The sequence below is a fragment of the Panthera onca genome, chromosome D1, assembly GCF_046562875.1.
Source record: "Panthera onca isolate mPanOnc1 chromosome D1, mPanOnc1 haplotype 2, whole genome shotgun sequence".
Taxonomy (NCBI): Eukaryota; Metazoa; Chordata; class Mammalia; order Carnivora; family Felidae; genus Panthera; species Panthera onca.
In genome coordinates, this window is record NC_138348.1 from 106,426,756 (window position 1) to 106,446,795 (window position 20,040).

The 20,040-nt window shown below is 38.8% G+C and overlaps 1 protein-coding gene across 2 annotated transcripts in view; it reads right to left on the reverse strand.

Moving 5' to 3' along the window:
• Positions 1-3,222: 3,222 nt before the first annotated feature.
• FDX1 (ferredoxin 1) overlaps positions 3,223-20,040 on the reverse strand; it is a 36,084-nt gene continuing 19,266 nt past the window's right edge. The window contains exons 3-4 of one of the 2 annotated variants that reach the window (XM_060604630.3): positions 8,219-8,348; positions 3,223-3,367 (exon numbers count right to left, since the gene is read on the reverse strand). In XM_060604630.3, the coding sequence (XP_060460613.3) occupies positions 3,253-3,367; positions 8,219-8,348 (245 nt within the window). In that variant the 3' untranslated portion in view covers positions 3,223-3,252. Of the gene's footprint in view, positions 3,368-8,218; positions 8,349-14,494; positions 14,665-20,040 lie in introns of those variants that run through there. The other variant, XM_060604631.3, reaches the window with a different exon arrangement.

Sequence of the window (20,040 nt, forward strand, 5' to 3'; positions counted from 1 at the left end):
GCTAATGCCTCTATCTTAGAACATCAGGTGATCCTTGGGTGCCCAGGTAGACAGTCCTCTAAGTACCACCTCAAAGTGACCTGCAGGAATCTTTTTGCTTTATTTCCAAGTTTTAGATAATTTTTAAAACAGTACCCAGGTCTTCGAACACTAAGTCCCATGCTTTTCCCTCACTATCTTGCTATCTCTCTGAGGCTTACAGTCTTTGGAGTTCAGTTAAGAAACAAAAGACTCTACTAAAGAAAGGACATTAAAACAAAATTACTAATCCTTCTCAGTCTTTTGGTTTGCTTCGTTTCACTGCCCTGAGGAATTCTCCTTAGGACCAGTCAGAAGTCTAACGCTGATGAAAAATCACTGAAGCCTGCAGAAATACATGATGGCCGACACTTCCAAGATGGAGGAGCACCCATTTGGAGGCTTGGTCATGACAGTGTCATGTGACTCACGGGGGCAGAGACCATCTATCACCTTCAGGACCTCAGCACTATGTATTTGAAGAACAAAGACCGGCAGAGGGACCTAACTTCGGCTCATTCAAAAGCTGTTTCATTCAAGGTATGTTTAAAAAAGATGACAAGTTGAACACGGTCCTCTTTAATAGAGTGGAAATTATCGGATATCTTAGGAAAACAGTCCTGTGTGTCCTTATTTCTGTTAAGTTGGAGTTAGGAGGTAGGCTCAATACATGGGCTTATCCTGGGCTCATGCAGTCTCATCTGTAACAGACTACCACAGAGCAAGATGCTAGAAGCATATTTCTTATACGATCAGGTTTTGATTAACTCAGGTTTTATTGTATACTTATTGTGGGTAAATACCATGATAGACACTGCACTTACAAAGTTGAACACAACCCAGTACTGATTCTTAAAAAGCATAGTCTGTTAGGGAAGAAATGTAGTCAGTGCTCCATGTGATAAGCACTATATAAATGCTATAAAGGGCGGTCCGGGGCAAAGTACTTGGGCAGATGAGGGAGGGATGGAGACTACTGGGTAAATCAAGCTGAGCAGTCATGGTTTTGGTAACGGCTAGCAGACGAAGTGAACCAGAAAGTCACAGAGGCTGTGCTTAATTTTATAACATCAAATCAAGTCTAAAAATTAAGGCAACTAATATATCCAGGTAGTAAGACAACAAGCAGATGGGAGTCATAAGGAAAGAGGAATAAAGGCATTGGTTAGAGAATGTATTACTGCCAGTTTCTGCAGAAGTAACACCTCTCACTACAGACATGTTTTCCGTCCACTTCTCTCCTCGATGGCCTCTAGTAGATTTCAACTATCTTATAACTCCTTGTTTCTGTTCTGAAATAGGAACTTTGTGTCTGCAAGTGGTCATGTCTTCCCCTTGCCAGCTGGTTTTCTAATTGTTAAGTTTCTAGAAACTTATAAACAAAAGAAAATCTGATAAAAACAACTTGATATCATGTGATGTGTTGACACATAAAAGGAATCCTGTTGTTGCTTAACCAAGACCATCTTTCTATTCTTAAATATTTCTCTAACGGGAAACAAAGTATGTGTGTAATGTTTGAATACCTTTGGATAGTTTACACTTAGAATAAAGTTTCATATACTATTTTTAGAAATATACATACAACACATTATTTCTATTTTTTAATTTATAGGGTGATAAGTTATCCTATAAATAAGAAATCCATCTAATAAATTCTGATCCATAATATGGTTTAACACAAAATTTCAGGGAGTTTAAGGGCAGGAAAAGCAATTACCAGAGTTGTAAAAAAAAAAAAAAAAGAAGAAGAAGAAGAAAAAGATGGGAAAATAAATAATAATGAGTCTAAGTTCCCCTTAGAAAACATTTTTTTCAAGCAAAACGTAATTGCTCTAATGCTAAATGACTATGATAGAAACCACACGGATCACCATGTGATACTTAAATATTATAAGGAAAATAAGAAAACTGTCCTTTAAGACAAAAATTAGACAATATTTTCACAATGAAAGTTAGGCAAAAGGTTCTCAAAATTCTTAGAATCGGTCACTTGAAAAACTAATTCAGCAGTTTTGAGTTACTTACATAATTATAGGTTGGTTTTATTTGTGAAAAGCAAATACAATATTAAGTATTAGCATGTAACCAACAATTACATAGACTATTATACCAAAGGAAGCTGCCTTTCTTGATGGAAAAATGCAGAAAAATGTAAACTAAAATTATACAACATTGAAAAAGAACCCACCATTATTCCCTCTGATTTTAACCGAATGTCAAGAAGAAAACTGTGGGAGTTATAGAATAAAACCAATGAACCATCATAAAAAAGAAGACACAAGAATCTTTCAAAATGCAATATAAGAACGAATCCAGCCCTTCTCAAAAAAGTTTAGAACACTGTTGGTTAAAGAGACAATTTTCATAGGCAATAATGTGCCTGCCAGTAAGCTAACCTGAAAATAATGGTTATTGTAGTGGCTTTAAGGCATGTCTGCAAATTCTCTGACACCCCTCTCTTCAAGCGATGGGCCTGACCTAGTGCCTCATTTCTAATGAAGAGAACAGGCAGAAATGATGCTGTGTGACTTCCATAACTGGGTCACTGAAAGGATACAGCATCTACCTGGCACAGGAGCTCACTCTTACACAGCTCAGGCTCTCAGAAACCAGCACCGTGCTGTGAGGAAGTCCAGATACTTTTCAATGAATCAAAATTCTGAAATATCATTTAGAAGGCAATAACTAGTTATCTTTGAAATGAAGCAGTTTACGGAGTGCTTAGTTTTGTCCACTTAATTACTGATATAAACAAGATATTCATAACTTCTCTAGTTTCAATCTGAACATATATGTTGGGTAAGAAGATGTGGGTTCTAGTACATACCTTCTAATTTGGTCCATGGCCCTAGATAAGCCATCTAGGGGCTCTGTCTTTACCCACATCTAACAGGGAAAATATCTTTTTTTAACCTAACTTACAGGTAATTAAGGATAAAATTTATGTGAAAACATGTTGCTAAAGTTGCTAAACAAACCTAAGGTAAAATATGTAAGGTTTTATAATATTAACTATTTTTCTAATATTTGATTTGCTTTTTATAATTTAACCAAAATAAGGATTGCATACCTTTAGAACTACAAAATGCAGTGGTTATGTAAGGTCAATTAAAGTAGTAAAGCTAATCATCATAATAAACCCCTTCACCCATGTTCTCATTTCATTACATTAAGAAATAATAACTATAAAAATAGGTAGAATTTTGTGAAAATATTCCAATTTATTCTAGCTTAGGAGTTCTTGCCCACATCAATGGATTGCCTGGCATCGGCCACCACGTCAGGTACTCGAACGGTCATATTGTCCATAGACTTTGTCAAACAGATTTGGCAGCCCAACCGAGATCTGTGTAAGAGAGGGAGAGATGTGGTTTAGGGTCAAGTATAGATTATTCACACGGCAGTGCAGCTGGTTGGATATTTTCTTACCCAAATCAGTTAGAGATTCACTTACCTTTTAAATTTCCATTGCATCAAAAAGACATACCCAACCCTTTCAAAGCTAGAGGGTATAGAGGGTAGAACACAGACAGGAGAAATGAAAAGCGAGGTGTTGCCAAAGCACTTTAATCTTTAGTTTCTGTCATCTACTACAACCACTGGTTTATGCTGAGAGGGCTGGCAAGCAGTGAAATGATCAGAAGGCACAACATTGGAGGAAAGAATAGAAGTTTCAGCAACACCAAGAGAACGACTGATCAATCCCCCGACAGTTAAAACCATATAGACTATAAAAGAAATCTACACTTTTTTTTAATGTTTAGTTATGTTTGAGAGAGAGAGAAAGAGAGAGAGACAGAGCATGAGCGGGGGAGGGGCAGAGAGAGCCGGGGGACACAGACTCCAAAGGAGGCTCAAGGCTCTGAGCTGTCAGCACAGAGACTGCTGCGGGGCTCGAACCCACGAACCGTTGAGATCATGACCTGAGCAGAAGTCAGACGCTTAAACGACTGAGCCACACAGGCACCCCAAAGCTATACTTTTTAAAACAAGAAATTTGAGATAATGCGTAGACTTAAGTCATCAATTATGAGATGCATATTTTTTGCCACATTTTTGACATCCCTGAAATTGAGATGCATCTTGCCATCATAGCCGTGCCAGGAGCTGTGTCACATCACAGCTATGAACTCAGCGACGATGTTTTATAGGTGTCTTTTCAACTGAGTTGTGGGAAAGATGGTAATACTACATGTGTGAATTTAATTACCACTCAAAATGAGTTCAAATGGATTATAAAAGTTAAGAATACAGAAACATACACAGCAGGACATAAATTTGATATTAGTAAAGCAAATATGTGTCATCAGAAGAAGAACGGTAATTCCATTTTTTTTTAATTTTTTTTTTAACGTTTATTTATTTTTGAGACAGAGAGAGACAGAGCATGAACTGGTGAGGGTCAGAGAGAGGGAGACACAGAATATGAAACAGGCTCCAGGCTCTGAGCTGTCAGCACAGAGCCCGACGTGGGTCTTGAACTCACGGACCGTGAGATCATGACCTGAGCCGAAGTCGGCCACTTAACCGACTGAGCCACCCAGGCGCCCCCGATAATTCCATTTTTTTCAGGATTACTACCAATTTTATTTTATTTACATCTTACTTTTTTAACAGTGATGTACAAATCTATGCTTAGACAAATCTATGTCTAGCTCTTTTGAGATGCACAAAATGCTGAGTGATAACTGTGTACCGTATTTTAATCGGCAGTGCTTTTTACTTTCTTAGAGGCACATAAAAATATTAGTCTTGCAGTCAGATTGTCTACAATTTGGTGGAATGTGGCATGCAGGTCTTTGTTTGGTTAACGCAGCCATCGAGCACTTAGTGAGCATCTGAAGGCACAGCACTAAATGTCAGTGAGTAAGCACAGAATAGCAACTCACTTCAATCTGTGTTGGACACTTTTACGTCCTAGGTACCAGGGCCGCAGTACAGAGGCAGCAGTGGGGTTAGAGCCAACCAACTAGTGGTCCAGGATCCAGCACTGAACGTGGCATGTTCACAGGCGACTTTCTTAACCGTGCCAGACATTAATTTCCTAGCCTAACCCTAAAGATGAATAATAAATGAGCTCCTCACAGGGCTGGTGTGGAAATGATTTACCAATACCAGTATTGAGGAATGTACTCTCAATCAAATAGAAGAGAGGAGACACATTTGCAGATAATGAACATGGGAGATTGTGACCAATACCACAGAGAGAGAAAGCCAAAAATTCTGAGAAGGAAGCACTTACTTCTGGCCAGGGGAGACGGTGTTTAGAACAGGCTTTAAGGATGGGGAGGAGGTAACGTTTAATAAAAGATAAAGGAGAAAGGCATTTGAGGCAAAGGTAACCAGGATTCAAGGCACATCTGAGGTGATACGGGTTCTTAGCTTGGCTTGGCTGCTATGCAAGGAGGGAGATGGGTTGGAACGGCCACTAGGCCACAGACAGCTCTGAACACCAACAGAAGAGCTTAGGTTTTAACCAGTGAGCAATGAGGGACCACTGGGAAGTTTTTGAGTAAGGGAGTAAATATAACCACAGGAAATCTTGATTTCTGATAGAAAAAAAAAATCCCCTTCTACCAATAATTCCTATTTGTTGACTGCAGACAGCCTTCGCGGTACTCAATTATGCATTTAGCTCTGTCTGCAAGAGAGAAAACGTGGCAAGCCATCTTAGACCAATTCCTCAGGGCTGTGGAGAGTCCTACCTAGAGAGACTGCTGGTGATTTCCCGCTGTTCATATAAAGAAGCTAATGCCAGTCTCCGGAGGCACTTTTAATTTAGTAAGAGAAACAGAGATGGAAAGAGCGGTCAGTGAAAAGGGGCAGAATACAGTAAGTGCCGTGGAAGTGCAGGAACAGGAAGTGTGTGTTACGGGAACCCAGAGAGGGTTGGCCCTGGAAGACCGGGCAGTGGGGGCCTGTGGCTGTTTTCTCACTCCCTCCTTCCTCTACCCCCTTGTTCTAGGTCTCCCCAGCCTAGAAAGTGTCTGGTACCTGCAGACAAGGACAGATAGCGAGGCAGCCTTGATTTCACTATTAGTTGCATAAAATTCTGACACTGTGCCAACCCTGAAGGTATTTTCTCCAGTCACCTTTGCCATTTTTACCTGACAGTGCAAATACACTGGGGTATTGTATTTACTTTCCTCCTAAGGTTTGGTTTTCAATTCAGAGAAGCAGCTTGAAAGGGTGCAAGATCAAGGGCTTTGGGGCCCAACATAACGGATTCAAATCAAGGCTGCGTTATTCTCTAGCTGCGGGGCCTTGAGAAAATCTCTGATAATTAATTAAACCTTGTTTTCCCCTATGAAATGGTGACGATACTGTCTAACCCTGAAGGTTAGAAATCGCCTCTGTAAAGTACCGAGGCATTATAGTAAGTATCTGGCATATAAATTGGTATTTTTATCATTACAGTGCTAAAAGCTATTTAATGAATGCTTTCCCCCCAGACCCTGTTCTGAAAAGTTCACAAACAACCCCACCAGGTAGGTACTAATATTATCCTCATCTCACAATTACAGAAACTGAGGCCTCTAGGCAAATTATCCCTGGAAATTGGTGGCAGCGAGCAATGACTATCATCAAATACAGATTCACAGATAATTCCTGAATTTCTCCTTCTATCGACCACTAATTCCACAAAGAGCTGGTGAGGCCCTATTGTGAATCGGACACTGGAGACACAGTGAAGAAACAGACACGGCACCAGCTCTCACGCGAAAAGAGAGACAAGTAACCACTACGGTAAGGGCCAGATGAGCCCATGTGTCACCAGTGGGTCAATAATCGTGGGTAAGGACACCCTACACTAAACATTAAAACAGTGGTGTTTTAGCTTAAAAATTTAAGACATTTACAGAGCACTTAACTTTAAAATACATGTAAGAACCAAAAGGCTGAATTTCCTTGTTCCTCTGTTTTGGAATCCTTTGTATATGGTACCCTAGAAACAGTTTCTGTCTATGGTACTAGGTTTGAACAAAATTATTTTCGTTCCAGATGTATCCAAGTATTTTATCACTGCTACCTGTGAGAAGCATCATACTCTCTCCCCACAACAGTCATTGAGTGTACTCTATGTGTCACTCTTCGTGGGGGAGAAAAAAGGTGTTGACAGAGAATATGGCACCTGAAGGTGTGAAGGGGGACAGGACAATGGCAGCCACAGCCCGCTCTGCTGTGAAGTCTACAGAGATACTGCTTTCCCGGCTTCTCCCGCCGGGGTATCCGTCTCACTGCCACCACAGGAGAAATGAACCACAAATGGAATAAGGTGATTCTTCACCTCTAAATAAATACTAATGAGCTAAGCAATTTTGTGAGTATTAAGTAAGATGATCTACGTTAAGGAATTAACACAATTATGGTTATATAATACACAAATCAAGCTATTATGATTACTATTACTTTTAATTTTTTAAACAACTGTTTTTCATTAGGGTCACCAAGTTATGGTTAGACACCAAAGCCAACCTTAATTAAGCCAGCCCTCATTATGTTGTCCTTTGAAACAGTAACTCAACTAGCTACCTCCTCTAACTCCAACCAAAAGATGAGGTAATTTTTTTAAATAGATATTTTTTAAAAATATCACTTGGTATCACCTGTTACTATAAATCTGACTACCTTTGAGAGGAATTCCACCCGTTAATTAATTAACAAGAATAAGCTCTGAATAAATTACTATCAGGTACACTTAGAAACAGGACTATTCATTTTAATATAGTTGTTATTATACATTAAGTTTCTTTTAAAATTCTGTTCTTTGAAGTAGGTAAAACTTCCCATAATAATTTCACCCAATTTTCAAATCTGTCCTTCAAGAACACTGTAAAAAGCATTAAATTGAATCCCAACTCATTAAATTGTGAAAAATATTAATCCCTGGAATAAAAAACAGACTAAAGTAGATTTATCAGAATCTAGAACTTGTATCTCCAATACCTTCAATTGGTTTTTTTATTTTATTTTTTTTTATTTTAGCAAAATGGAAAGTTTCACAAGGGTGAAAACTGTAGAATAGTGAAAACAAAAAGAAATGTCACATATTTGATATTCAAAGTTCGTGTCTGTCATCTATCTATGCCAGGAGATCACTATTACATGCATGAGGCTGGTCTTAGGTAGATATGAACTACTAAAACCTTTATCTTCCCAGATTATCAGTACAGTTGAAGTCATCCTAAAATCTTACCTATCCGTTAGCCCGTACGCCAGATCGAGCATGTCATTCTCCTCATCAGTGACAGCATCTAACTTCTCAAATATGTGGTCTTCAAAGATGAGGTGACACGTAGAGCAGGCCAAGGTTCCTTCACATGCACCTATAAAGGCAACAGACATTGAAGACACTCTCCCCTCCATTACACAGAATTCAAATCTAGTTTTAATTAAAGTTAATTATTTCTAAATTTTAGAATCAACATTAGTATACAGACTTTGTTTCTGAATAATAATGAGTATTAGGGACTACCCTCCCCAACCCCTCTACCTCCCAATCCCCCTTTTTCCCCTCTCTCCTCCCCCCCCAATATAAAATCACTTTCACATATTGTTTCAAAAAGGTTATGGGTTACATGCCGTGAAGAGAAACACAAAAATACATGATCCTGATATCAAAGAGCTTACAAGTTAATAAACTCAGACATGCATGCATATACCAATATGCATTTTTAAACTTACATGGGAATAATTTTTATGATAGCTATATAAGTTATTTACCTTTATTCTGGAGAGCTCAACACAATTTATGAAGCCTTGTGGTATATGAGAAGATTTAGAAAGCAACCAAACATATGCCTATATCAAATTAAATACTCTTCTCTATCTCTCCCCGTAATTCAGAGAGAATCAAACAAGTCATTTTAAGAGCCATTCGTTTTTAAATAATAAGATAAGAATACTTCTCTTGTTCCATTTCTTTTAATTTTTTTTTTAATGTTTATTTTTGAGAGGCAGAGACAGAGCACATGTGGCGGAGGGGCAGAGAGAGAGGGAGACACAGAATCTGAAGCAGGCTCCAGGCTCTGAGCTGTCAGCACAGAGCCCAACACGGGGCTTGAACCCACAAACCACAAGATCATGACCTGAGCCAAAGTCTGACGTCCAACCAACTGAGCCACCCAGGCACCCCTTTTTAAAATAATTTTTAAAGCCTTTACACAACTTTAAACATTATAGAGTCCTAGGAGTAACTTACTTGGATTTAGATTTGGTTTTGGTCAATAAACAGTACATTAAATACAGAACTATTATCAATAACTAGTAACCTTCTTAATTTTCCTTGAATGAGTTAATCATTTTAATAAGAGTTATTCCCTTATAATTTAAACATTTGTTAATCACACTTTATTATCTAAAAAATTTAACAGAGGAATGAGAAACTTCCTTAAGTGTTCATTTTTACTAAATCTAATTCAAAGCAGTAACGGGATTAAGAGAAGAGAGAGCACAAATTATGGAAAGAGCCTAAATGTCCATCAGCTGATGAATGGATAAGTTGTGGTTTATATATACAATGGAATACTACTTGGCAATGAGAAAGAATGAAATCTGGCCATTTGCAGCAACATGGATGGAAGTGGAAGGTATTATGCTAAATGAATTAAGTCAGGCAGAGAAAGACAGATACCATATGTTTTCCCTGTTATGTGGATCCCGAGAAACTTAACAGAAGACCATGGGGGAGTGGGAGGGGGAAGAGGGAAAAAAAAAAGTTAGAGAGGGAGGGAGGCAAACCATAAGAGACTTAAAAAGTGAGAATAAACTGAGGGTTGATGGGAGGTGGGAGGGAGGGAAAAGTGGGTGATGGGCACTGAGGACGGCACCTGTTGGCATGAGCAGTGGGTGTTGTATGGAAACCAATGTGACAATAAATTTCATATTAAAAAAAAAGAGAGAAGAGAGAGCATTCAGTGGAGCATAGGAGTTACAGGTGAGTTCTGGAGCCAGACTGTCAGGCTTCAATCCTACCTACACTTTGTACTAATGGCATCACCTTGAGCTACTGTAACAGCCCCCGTGCCTCAGTTTCCTCAGCAGTAACTATACCAACCTCACTCGGTAGTTGCAAGAATTACATGAGTGTTTACTTAACATGTGTATTTGTAACCATGACTGGTAGGTAGTAAGCCCGATACAATTGCATTATTGTTGTTGTTATTATTATCCACATATTAACATTATTATGTATTAATACTCTTATTTGGAAGTTACAAAAAATCGTAAAGTAATTCTACTTTCTTTTTAAATACAACAGGAAATAAACCCAAGAAATTAAATCAATAGCCTAGAGGTCATATTGCTAGTTAAGAGAGAGTCAACGGCTTCAGCTGAGTTTCCCAATGTCGAAGATAACTAGTTCTTACCACTCCATAATTTAAGTCACCTTACCTAAATATTAAATATACATAAATATATTTATATACAAATGTGTATATATATATATATAAATATATATACATACACACACACAAGTATATACACACAGCAATCAGTTATTTGAACAATAGCTTCCTATTCTATTTTTGTGTAAATTTGAAACATTTCACACAAAAAAGTAAGTGGATATATTTTACTTAAAAGGGAGGGGGGCTTCATATATACATCTCAAGTTCAAAAAGTCCTGTGTTAAAAGGAAAATTGCTGTAATGGGACCCTGAAGACTTAAGCACACTGTCTCCTGTGTCCCAGGCAAGTCTCACAAGGGCCTCAGTTTTTTTCTCATCTGTATAATGATTGAGGTAGATGATCTCTAAGGGCCTTGTGCCTCCAATATTTTATGACTCCACAGAGAAGAATTACAATTCTTTTTTTTTTATTTTTTTTCATGTTTTTTAAAGTTATTTTTGAAGGAGAGAGACAGAGCATGAGCGGGAGAGGAGCAGAGAGAGAGGGACACACAGAATCTGTAGCAGGCTCCAGGCTCTGAGCTGTCAGCACAGAGCCCGATGCGGGGCTTGAACCCACAAACTGTGAGATCACGGCCTGGGTCAAAGTCGGACGCTTAACCGACTGAGCCACCCAGCAGCCCCGAGAAGAATTATAATTCTTTTTTTTTTTTTTTAATTTTTTTAACCTTTATTTATTTTTGAGACAGAGAGAGACAGAGCATGAATGGGGGAGGGGCAGAGAGAGAGGGAGACACAGAATCGGAAGCAGGCTCCAGGCTCTGAGCCACCAGCCCAGAGCCCGACGCGGGGCTCGAGCTCACGGACCGCGAGATCCTGACCTGAGCCGAAGTCGGACGCTTAACCGACTGAGCCACCCAGGCGCCCCGAGAAGAATTATAATTCTTAATGGGCTTGTTCACTAGTATCCAATAAACATACACTAAATCTTGATCCCTATTTTCATCTCATCAATACCCCATCCAAACTCGAAACTAAAATGGCACATCCCTCCAGAGATACTGTAGGACAAAAATCGGGAAAGCCGGCCTCCCTGGGTCTTTAAAATGTACGTCAAACAATCCTTACAAAGTATTTCAAACAACTCTCTTAATTTAAAGAGCTTATACTTGCCTTCAGAGTTTTGCTATTGAGAAAACCGAATCCTGAGAACTGTGGGCCGTGTGTGACAGAAGACGCGAGGAAGAGAACCCTCGCTTCCAGGCAGGATGGGGTGTGCGGGGGCTGCACAAGCAGGGGACCAAGCCTGGAGGGTCTCCCATGCTCTTCTCAGGAGCAGAACTTGTTCCATAGGCCCATTATTTTCTACCTTGTTTCCAGACATGCTGGGTGGGTAACTGACACACGCAGGCAAACAACCATCTCTCAGGTTGGGCTGCCACAGTGATGGGAGTGGCTGGGGGGGTACGGACACCCATCACTCCTCCTCTCCTTTCCCAGATCCAGCCCCTGCAGAGGTGGTGGTCCCAGGCCTCTGCTGTAGGCTACAGGAAGCAGCTGAAGGATTTTGAGCAGGACGTGATATGGCATGTTTTACCTTGGACAGATCTCACTGGTGGTTGTGTGGAGAGGATGGATTCGAGATGAGTAAGACAGAAGCAAAAACCATGAGATTTGTCCAGGGGGAAGGGTAAAATGATGGAAGGAAGCAGAGACAGCCAAGGAGAGACCCCCTCCGAGAAAGACAGTCAAAATAAGAATGTCCCCAATGGTAGAGAGCGAACCAGAAAAGTGCAATATGAGAAAAGCCCAGGAAAGACGACGGTGCGTACAACATGGTCTCAATCATCTTGGAATGGAGACAAAAGGTCGTCACATGCCCAATAAATCCCTCTGGAAAAATTTAGGACAGTCTTTTTTGCACCCCCTGGTCAGATGAAATGAAGAGTTACCATCCATGTTCCAGCTCTCCGTGTGCTTTCACCTCCCTTCCCTAGGAAACCTCAATTCTTTTAACCTTCTCTTGAAGGTTTTATTTTCATTCTCTACTCTAATTTCCATTGTCTTCTCAGGAAACCTGCCAACTGTTTCCACATCTTGCTTACGTTGCCAAGCTCAGAGATGAAGAGGATTCTAATAGGGATTTGACAAACGTCAAGTATAATATACAGAAGGTTAACTTTTGGTCCGTACAAGTTAAGCTCCTATTATACATTCTAGTCCCGTATTTACTCTGGAAACGGATGTACTACATTCAGGATCACCCTTTATTTTATGGTCCCTTTCAAACTTTGTCTGCCATAAGATGTCAAAAGGTATGCTTTTCTTATTCTTTGTAATAGGAAGAATTCAAATACAAGAGAATGTCTCAGAATGAGATCAATTCAGCCTGTGTAAGATGGCTAACATTATACCAGAAAAACATAATAGTCATATTTTGGTACCAGTGTCACTTTAGAAAAAAATCTGCAACAAAGATTTCTAAGACCTCATGAATCACACTTATTAGAAGAAACTGTCTTACAAACCCCCCAAGATAATAAGACAATTTGAGTGGTACTTTTTTTTTGAGATTTAACCTAAAATTTTTCTAAAAATTTTTTCTAAAAAAAAAAAATCAGGAAGGCTTTTAGAAAATAGTGAAGACAGGTCTTTGAAAAAAGTACTTAGGAGGAAAAAATACATTTTTTCAAAGAGCCTAAACCTGTGAGAAGAACAAGAGGCTATTTCAGAAAAAAAGTTACTCCTTTTTTTTCGTTTTTCATCTCATAAAACATTATTTCATGATGGCTATTTCCTCCTGGTCTTATAGTTCAAGATTGCCCCCCAATTAGCAAGCACCTGACTGGATGTAGTTCTGTGTATTTTAACACCTGTATACGTTTGTGCGACCACCACCACAATCAATACAGAACAATTTCATCACCCCCAAAATTCCCTTGGGCTGTTTCTTTGGAATCACACCCTCCCCCATCCCTAACCCCCGGCAACCATGGATCTGGTCTCCATCCTATAGTGTAGTCATTTAAGAACGTCACATAAATATAACCATACCATACGCAACCTTTTGAAACGGGCTTCTTTCACTCAGCAGAATGCCTACAAGATTCATCCAAGTTGTCATGTGCAGATGTCCACAATTCATTCCTATTAACTGCGGACAAATATTCCACTGTGTGGATGAAGTAGTTTGTTTCCAGCAGGTATGTTGTGGTATTGCATTGTGGTTTTCAGTTGAATTTTCTCCAAAAATTGAAGATGTTGGATATCTGGGGGTTTGTTTGGGGGTGATGGGTGGATTTCCATCACTTTTTCCAAAGCCATGTGGGAGAATGGCATTATTTTGTCTCTTATACCACTAAGAGAAAGCTTCAAACGGCCCAGAGTTGTATGTATGTGCAAGTTCAAGTCCAGATGCCCATGAATATATTTTTATGTGCTTATTTGTCATCTCTATATTCTCTTTGGTGAAGTGCCTGTTCATATCTGTTACCATTTTTTAATTGGGTTGTTTGCTCTTTAGTGTTGAGTTTTGAGAGTTCCCTACATATTAGCGATACTAGACCTTAACTGGACATGTGATTTGCAAGTATTTTCTCATACTCTAGCTTGTCTTTTCATTCTCTTGACTGTGTCATTGGCAGAGTAAGAGTTTTTAATTTTGATGAATTCCAATTCATATATTTTTTTCTTTAGATTGTGCTTTTAGCATCCTATGTAAGAACTCTTTGCCTACTCTAGGTCCCAAAGATTTTCTCTGATGCTTTCTTTTAGGAGTGTCATAGTTTAACTTTTACATTTAGATCTCAATCAATTTTAAGTTGATTTTTGTATAAAGTGTGCAGTTTAGGTCAAGATTCCTTTTTATTTTCCATATGGATGTCCAATTGTTCCAACATTATACCCTTTGTTGAAAAGAGTAAGTATCCTTCCTTCATTAGTTGCCTTTGTACCTTGGCTATAACCAAGAAGTTAAAATAATCCAAATATCCACAAAGGGACGAAACTGTAAACAAAATGTAGTATATCCATAAAATGGAATATTATTTGGCCATAAAAATGAAGTACTGATATATGCTACAACATAGATTAACCTTAAAAATATACTAAATGGGGGGCACCTGGGTGGTGCACTCAGTTGAACGTCCGACTTTGGCTCCGGTCTTGATCTCGTGGTCTGCTGGTTCAAGACACATGTTGGGCTCTGTGCTGACAACTCGGAGCCTGGAGCCTGCTTTGGATTCTGTGTCTCCCTCTCTCTCTGTCCTTCCCTGGCTTGCACGTGCACTTTCTCTCTCAAAAATAAATAAACATTAGGGGCGCCTGGGTGGCGCAGTCGGTTAAGCGTCCGACTTCAGCCAGGTCACGATCTCGCGGTCTGTGAGTTCGAGCCCCGCGTCAGGCTCTGGGCTGATGGCTCGGAGCCTGGAGCCTGTTTCCGATTCTGTGTCTCCCTCTCTCTCTGCCCCTCCCCCGTTCATGCTCTGTCTCTCTCTGTCCCAAAAATAATAAATAAAAAACGTTGAAAAATAAATAAACATTAAAATTTGTTTAATATACTAAACGGAAGAAGTCAGTTACAAAAGACGACTTATAATATGATTCCACTTACATGTAGTATCCAGAATAGGCAAATCTACAGATATAAAAAGTAAATACATAATTGTATAGGGGGAGGGAAATGTGGGGTTGGGGAGTGATAGCTAAACGGTATAGAATTTCCATTTGGAGTAATGGAAGTGTTTTAAAATTAACTGTGGTGAGGGAGTGACATCAGCAAGACGGACAATAAAGACGTGTCCCTATCATATCCCAGCTTCACAGCGATAACTTGGCACCCACCCACAACGTGGTGAGAGCTGTGGGATACAGGCAGGAGGCTGAAACTTTGGTGTGGCCCAAGAATGAGGAGAGCCATTTTGAGAAAATGCTGCCAAACAGGCCTACTTCCCTCTTGCCTCATCCAGAGTACTGAGTTTGAGCGGAACAAATAGGTGTCAGTGAGTGGCTAGTAGACAGCAGCCAGGGCTCACAATATATCAAAGAGACGTGAGTCTTACTAACCATGTCATGTGCTCTAGTAGAAGGCCCTCCCATGAGCACTGGGAATGCCTCACCCACAGATTCAGCCAGCCAGCCCAAAGATACCCCAAGCACTCCACACATCTCACCCATACATCCCCCTTCTGAGCCGGTGGCCAACTCCCCATGCACACTCCCAAGGGAAGCAATGCTGAGCTTATGTAGATGACTAGTAAGAATGTGCACCAACCTATGGGCCTGGGAGAGACTGCCCTTGGAAAAGTAAAAGGAAGGTTGTCAGTATACAACCTGGCTCTGCAGAATACAGAGAAGACACATAAGCTTCAGAACCTGCCACAAGAGGAAGCAAGAGTACAACAGGTGAATCCACTGAAGGCCAGAGAAAGCCTCAGAATCCCTAGCAGGGCTGACAAAAAGTATTTCCCTCCCCAAATCAGTCAGTGGAGACTGGAGGAGATGACTACTACTACAAATGTGAAAACAGCATCATGAGACTTCAAGACACATGAAAAATGAAGGAAACATGACACCACTGAGAGAACACAATAATCTTCCAGTAACCGACACCAAAGACATGAAGATCTGCTGTTTACCTGATAAAGAATTCCAAATAGGGCTTTTAAGGAAACTCAATGAGCTCCAAAAAAAGAAAAAAAGAAAAAAAAAAAAACACAGAAAGATAATTCAACGAAATCAGGAGGAAAAATGCATGAACAAAATGGTAAGTTTAACAAAGAGTTTTGAAATCATAAAAGAGAACCAAATAGAACTTTTGGAGCTGAATAATGCAATGAATGAAATGGAAAATGTAAGCAAGACCATCAACAACAGAATGGACCAGGCAGAAGAAAGAATCTGTGAATCAGAAGATAGGATCTTTGAAACTATTCAGTCAGAGAAAAAGAAAAAAGAATGGAAAAGAGTAAGAAAGCCTATGTGATCTACTGGTGTTTTGACGATCAAAACAAACAATCCATGAATTACTGGAGTGCCAGACAGAGAAGAGAGGGAGAAGACACCAAAAAGCTTATTTAAAGAAATAAGAAAGGGGCGCCTGGGTGGCTCAGTCGGTTGAGCGTCCGACTTCGGCTCAGGTCATGATCTCACAGTCCGTGAGTTCAAGCCCCGCGTCGGGCTCTCTGCTGACAGCTCAGAGCCTGGAGCCTGTTTCAGATTCTGTGTCTCCCTCTCTCTCTGGCCCTCCCCTGTTCATGCTCTGTCTCTCTCTGTCTCAAAAATAAATAAACATTTAAAAAAAGAAAGAAAGAAAGAAATAAGAAAGGCTGAGAATTTCCAAAATCTGGGAGAGATTTAGACATGCAAATTCATGAAGTTCATAGGTCCCCAAACAAACTCAACTTGAAAAGATGTTCTTCGAGACACATTACAATAAAACTGCCAAAGATCAAAGACAGAGAAGGAATCTTAAAAGCAGCAAGAAAAAAGCAGCTTGTAATTTACAAGGGAATCCCCATAAAGCTATCACTGCATTTCTCAGCAGAAACCTTAGAGGCCAGGAGACACTGAAATTACGTACAAAACATGCTGACAGGAAAAACACCAACAAAAAAAACTCTGACAAAGCTGTCCTTCAGAAATGAAAGAGACACAAAGACTTTCCCAGACAAATGAAAGGTGAGGAAGTTATTCACCACTAGACCTGCTTTATAAGAAGTGATAAAAAGGATTCTTGAAGTTAAAATGAAAACAAGTGGGACACCTGGCTGGCTCAGTAAGAAGAGCATGTGACTCTTGATATCAGGGTCATGAGTTCAAGCCCCACAATGGGGTGTAGAGAGTACTAAATAAAATAAAATAAAATAAAATAAAATAAAATAAAATGAATGGATGTTAATTAGTAACATGGAAATGTACAACACACTGGTAAAAGTAAGAATGCAGTCACATTTAGAATATTCTAATACTGTAATATGGTGGGGTATTCACCACTTAACTCCAGTATAAAGATTAAAGGACAAAAGTATAAAAATAACTATAGCTACAACAATTTGTTAATAAATATATAATATAAAGTGATTAATCAAAAACTGAAAGGGGGAAGTAAAAAGGTAGTTTTGTGGCATGTGATCAAAGTTAAGTTGTTATCAGAATAAAACAGACAGTAATTATCTATAGATGTTTTATATAAGTTTCATGGTAGCCACAAAGCAAAAACCTCAGCAGATACACAAAGGATTAAGGGAATCAAAGATACCACTATATAAAATCATCAATTTACAGAGGAATACAGCAAGAAAGGAATACAAGAATATGGGAGCTACAAAACAGCCAGAAAATAATGAATAAGATGGCACTGGTAAGTCCTTACCTATCATAATTACACTAAATGTAAATAGATTATATTCTCCATTCAAAAGGAATAGAGTGGCTGAATGGATAAAAAACAAGACCCAACTATATGCCACCTACAAGAGACTCACTGCAGCTTCAAGGACACAAAAGCTCAAAGTGAAAGGTTAGAAAAAGATACCGCATGCAAGTGGAAACCAAAACAGAGTTCGATATCAGACTTAATTCATATCAGACTTAATTCAAAAGCTGTAATAAGAGAAAAAGAAGGCACTTATGATAATGATAAAGGAGTCAACTCATCAGGAAGATGTAACAAATTTAAAAATATATTCACCCAACATGGGAACACCCAAATATATTAGGTAAAGACTAACAAATCTAAAGGGAAAAACAACAATAGTAGGGGACTTCAATACCCCAATTTCAACAGTGGATAGATCATCCAGGCAGAAAACCAACTGGGAAATATTAGGCTTTAACTATGCTTTGGATCAAATGGACCTAATAGACATTCCACCCAACAGCACCAGAATATATAATCTTCTCAAATGCACACAAAATATTCTCCAAGATAGGTCCTATGTTAGGTCATAAAACAAGTCTTAAAAATTCAAGAAGACTGAAATCATACCAAGTATCTCTTCCAACCACAACAATATGAAACTAGAAACCAATAACAGGAGAGAAACTATAAAGTTCACAAATATGTAGAAACTAATAATACACTCCTGAACAACCAATTGTCCAAAGAAGAAATCAAAAGATAAAAATAGTAATAACAATAATCATGAAACAAACAAAAATGGAAACACGACAACTCAAAATTTATGGACTACAACAAAAGCAGTTCTAAGAAGGAAGTGTATAATGATAAATGGCTACATTAAGAAAAAAGAGAGATCTCAAACTTTAAACCTCAAGAAACTAGAAAAAGAAGAAAAAACTAAGCCCAAGGTTAGCAAAAGGAAGGAAATAACAATGAACAGAACATAAATGAAAGAGACCAGAAAATAATAGAAAAGATGAATGAAACTAAGAGTTGTTTTTTTGAAAACATAAAACTAACAAAAACCTTCTGCTAGACTAATAAAGAAGACTCAAAAATATACGTATCAGATTAAAGAAGAGATATTACAACAGCCACCACTCAAGTACAAAGGATCATAAGAGACTACTATGAAACAATTATATACCAACAAATTGGACAACCTAAGATAAATGGACAAATTCCTAGAAACATACAACCTACCAAGACTGAATCATGAAGAAAGAGAAAATCTGAGCAGACCAATATGAGTAAAACGATTAAATGAGAAATCAAAACCTCCCAACAAAGAAAAGTCCAGGACCAAATGGTTTGGTAAATTCTACCAAACATTTAAAAAAGAACTAATGCCAATTCTTCTCAAACTCTTCTGAAAAACTAAAGAGAAAGGAATATTCCCAAACTTATTTTATGAGGCCAAAATTAACCTGATACCAAAGCCAGATAAGGACACTACCAGAGAAGTTAACAACAAGCCAATATCTTTGATGAAAATAGATGTAAAAATTCTCAACAAAATATTAGCAAAATATTCAACAGCACATTAAAAGGATCATACACCATGATGAAGTGGAATTTATTCCTGGGATGTAAGGATGGTTCAACATATGCAAATAAACCAATGTGATACACCACATTAATAGAGAGAAAGTTAAAAATCATATGATCAACACAACAGATGCAGAAAAAGAATGACAAACTTCAACACCCATTTCTGATAAAAACTCTCAACAAGTGTACAATATAGAGGAACATACCTCAACATAGTAAAGGCTACATATGACAAGTCCACAACTAATTGTTAAACGTTGAAAGCTTTTCCTCTAGTATCAGGAACAAGATAATAAATCAATGAGAAGAACTGACATCTTTACTACGTTAAGTCTTCCAATCCACAAACAAAGTAAGCTTCTCCACTACTTTGGTCTTTCTTTCCTCAGAGTATTATAATTTTCAAAAGATAGATCCTATACATATTTTGTTAGATTTAAACCTCAAAATGACAATTTGGGTGGGAATGCAAGCTGGTGCAGCCGCTCTGGAAAAGAGGATGGAGGTTCCTCAAAAAACTAAAAATAGAACTCCCCTACAACCCAGCAATTGCACTATTAGGCATTTATCCATGGGATACAGGTGTGCGGTTTCGAAGGGACACGTGGGCCCCTCTCATGTTTATAGCAGCACTATCAACAAGAGCCAAAGTATGGAAAGAGCCCAAATGTCCATCGATGGATGAATGGGTAAAGAAGATGTGGTACATATATA